The sequence below is a fragment of the Trichechus manatus genome, unplaced genomic scaffold (assembly GCF_000243295.1).
Source record: "Trichechus manatus latirostris isolate Lorelei unplaced genomic scaffold, TriManLat1.0 scaffold00039, whole genome shotgun sequence".
Classification (NCBI taxonomy): Eukaryota; Metazoa; Chordata; class Mammalia; order Sirenia; family Trichechidae; genus Trichechus; species Trichechus manatus.
This window is the reverse complement of record NW_004443975.1, coordinates 6,195,251-6,197,677: the sequence shown is the minus strand read 5'-3', so window position 1 is coordinate 6,197,677 and position 2,427 is coordinate 6,195,251. Positions and strand designations below refer to the sequence as shown.

Sequence of the window (2,427 nt, the reverse complement as noted above, 5' to 3'; positions counted from 1 at the left end):
GGTTAATGTAACAAGACTAAAAGTAAATGAGATGCTTTTTTCATTTCAATTATTTTAGTTTCTACTTTTCTGAAAGAAAAAGAAAGCTATTAAGTGCACTATTTCTGCTAATATCACAGTTACTTTCACAACTATTGCACTCGTAGTTATATTATTAGATAACCTGATCTATGCTGCAAATATTCCTGCTTAATCACACTCACCATCAAAGGGCTGACCATATTCTCACTTAGAAGTAATACAAGTTACCTGCCTCTGTGCTACAGGAAGATGGAACTGTCAGACTTGACTAATTTTTTTTTTTTTTTTTAAAAGCATTATCAAAAAGACAACTACCTTGGAAATGCAATAGACATTATTTAATAGAAAGTGCAATTTACCTAGATACTGTTAGGTATTCAACGATGCTAAAAATACTTAGAAAATCCTTCTCTAGTAGTCTTGCCAGAGGGGAGACCTAAGGAGGGGACTCAGTATGGAATTACAGCGCTCTAGTATATAAATCTTTCAAATCAGTGGTAGGTTAAGAGAACCATGAACTAAAATGCTAAAAGTGCATAGCCCTCTATTGAACTCAATAATTTTTCACATGGCAAGTTTTTAACTATTATAGGCCCAGAAGTTTCTTTAAAGTTTGTTGAATCTAAGATTCTAAATATCAACTTAAATTCAAACTTTTATTAAGGAAATTTGATTTTCAGCATTCAAGATTTTGACTGCTATTTTCTACTGAGAGGGCTCCAGAGTATACTCATATCCACACATTTTATGTTTTTCCATAGTTGCACCTACACAATAGTCTCTAGGCTCATAAACAATTTATTTCAAATTTATTAAGAGTGTCCCTTTCACTGGGAAAATAAAGAGATTTTTAACAACGGCAGGCTATAATAAAACTTTCCTCCTTTCTCCTCCCAAACAGAAGATATGGGAGAGGAGGAAAGTCATTTGATACGAGTCTTCCAAAGAAGAGCTTGAGTTGTACAATGGTAAAACATTTTAAAAGTAGACAGAATAACCTACATTGGTCTTGAATAAAAGCAACCGACTAGGTTATTTCAATCACTTTATCTGGCTGATTTGCATCTTTACACAACAACTTAGATAGACTTTATTTTAAAATACAGTGTCAGCAACTAAGCCAATGTTAAAGAAGCATTTCAACTTGCCAGATTTTAAACTACAGAATGAATTCTGTATGCCTGAAAATAAGCTCTGGCATCTAAGACAGTGTAATAGAAATTATCCTCCCTACTTACTTAAATTTAAATGTTTCTCCTAGTTCAGAAGCATTTCCTGGGGAAATTTCAAATATTCCAGAAAAAGGGTAAGGATGGCCACCATAAGCAAATTCTGAAAAGAGAAAACTCATGATTTTTAGTATGTATCACATAAAATTTAACCAGAATACTAAATTAGCTTTAATAAATGATGAGGATAATAATATCACCTAAATATTTTTCAGTTTATAAAAATGCGTTCACAAATCTCTCATTTAGCTATTACTAGCATAAGACAGTTGATGCAAAATACCTGATACTCAAATACTGAAAGACACCTAAAGGTAATCTTGACTGCTATATTTACTATGTCTGTACTGGCAATAGGAGAGTGACTAATACTCAGAGGTGAATATGGTCTCTCTGCATATCTACGGCAAACTAGGTAGGTGGTCCAGTTTTGCCACTTGCTAAATTAAAGTGATCTAATTTCAAACTTACACTTTCCTGGAAAAACTGTCTAACAGCAGTTGAATTTTCATGGCTCCTGGGATGAAAACTCTTGGATTATCTTTGAGTAAGGGTGAATCATTAGCAAACTCGGAAAACTGAGTTAAATTCACGTCATTCAAGAAAAACTGAGCTGCCAAATTAACAGACACCCCCCACCCCGCCTCAGCAAATCTTTCAGCTCCAAACCCGTTGCCATTGAGTCAATTCCAACTCATAGCAAACCTACAGGACAGAGAAGAACTGCCCCATAGGGTTTCCAAGGAGCAGCTGGTGGATTTGAACCACCGACCTTTTCGTTAGCAGCCAATATCTTAACCACTGCGCCACCCGGGCTGCACCTTTCAGGTAGGAGGGAACTATTTGCACTACTTTACTTGTGACAAGCATTTCTAAGGTTCACTGAAGGTATGCCCAGGCTCATCAGACACAAACTCTCATCCAGAACAAAAATGGAGAATGCTTCCAAATCAGGAAGGAACTGAAACTCTGGTATCTCACTCACATATTGAAGTGGTTAAGTATTAGTGGACATTTTTAAAGAATTCAAGCATCTGTTTAATCTCATCATTTAGGATTTATTAAATATAATCTTAAAAGGTCTTAGAATAAAACATGAAAAGAACAAGGTAGATACTAAGTTTACTTTTGATTCTGGCAACTCAGAAAAAAGAAATGATGTAGATAAGAAAATAAT

At 34.8% G+C, this 2,427-nt stretch overlaps 1 protein-coding gene across 1 annotated transcript in view; it reads right to left on the bottom strand.

Moving 5' to 3' along the window:
- Positions 1–293: 293 nt before the first annotated feature.
- DESI2 (desumoylating isopeptidase 2) overlaps positions 294–2,427 on the bottom strand; it is a 49,418-nt gene continuing 47,284 nt past the window's right edge. Inside the window, exon 4 of the mRNA XM_004375942.2 lies at positions 294–1,353. Within this exon, the coding sequence (XP_004375999.2) occupies positions 1,256–1,353 (98 nt within the window). The 3' untranslated portion in view covers positions 294–1,255. The remainder of the gene's footprint in view (positions 1,354–2,427) is intronic.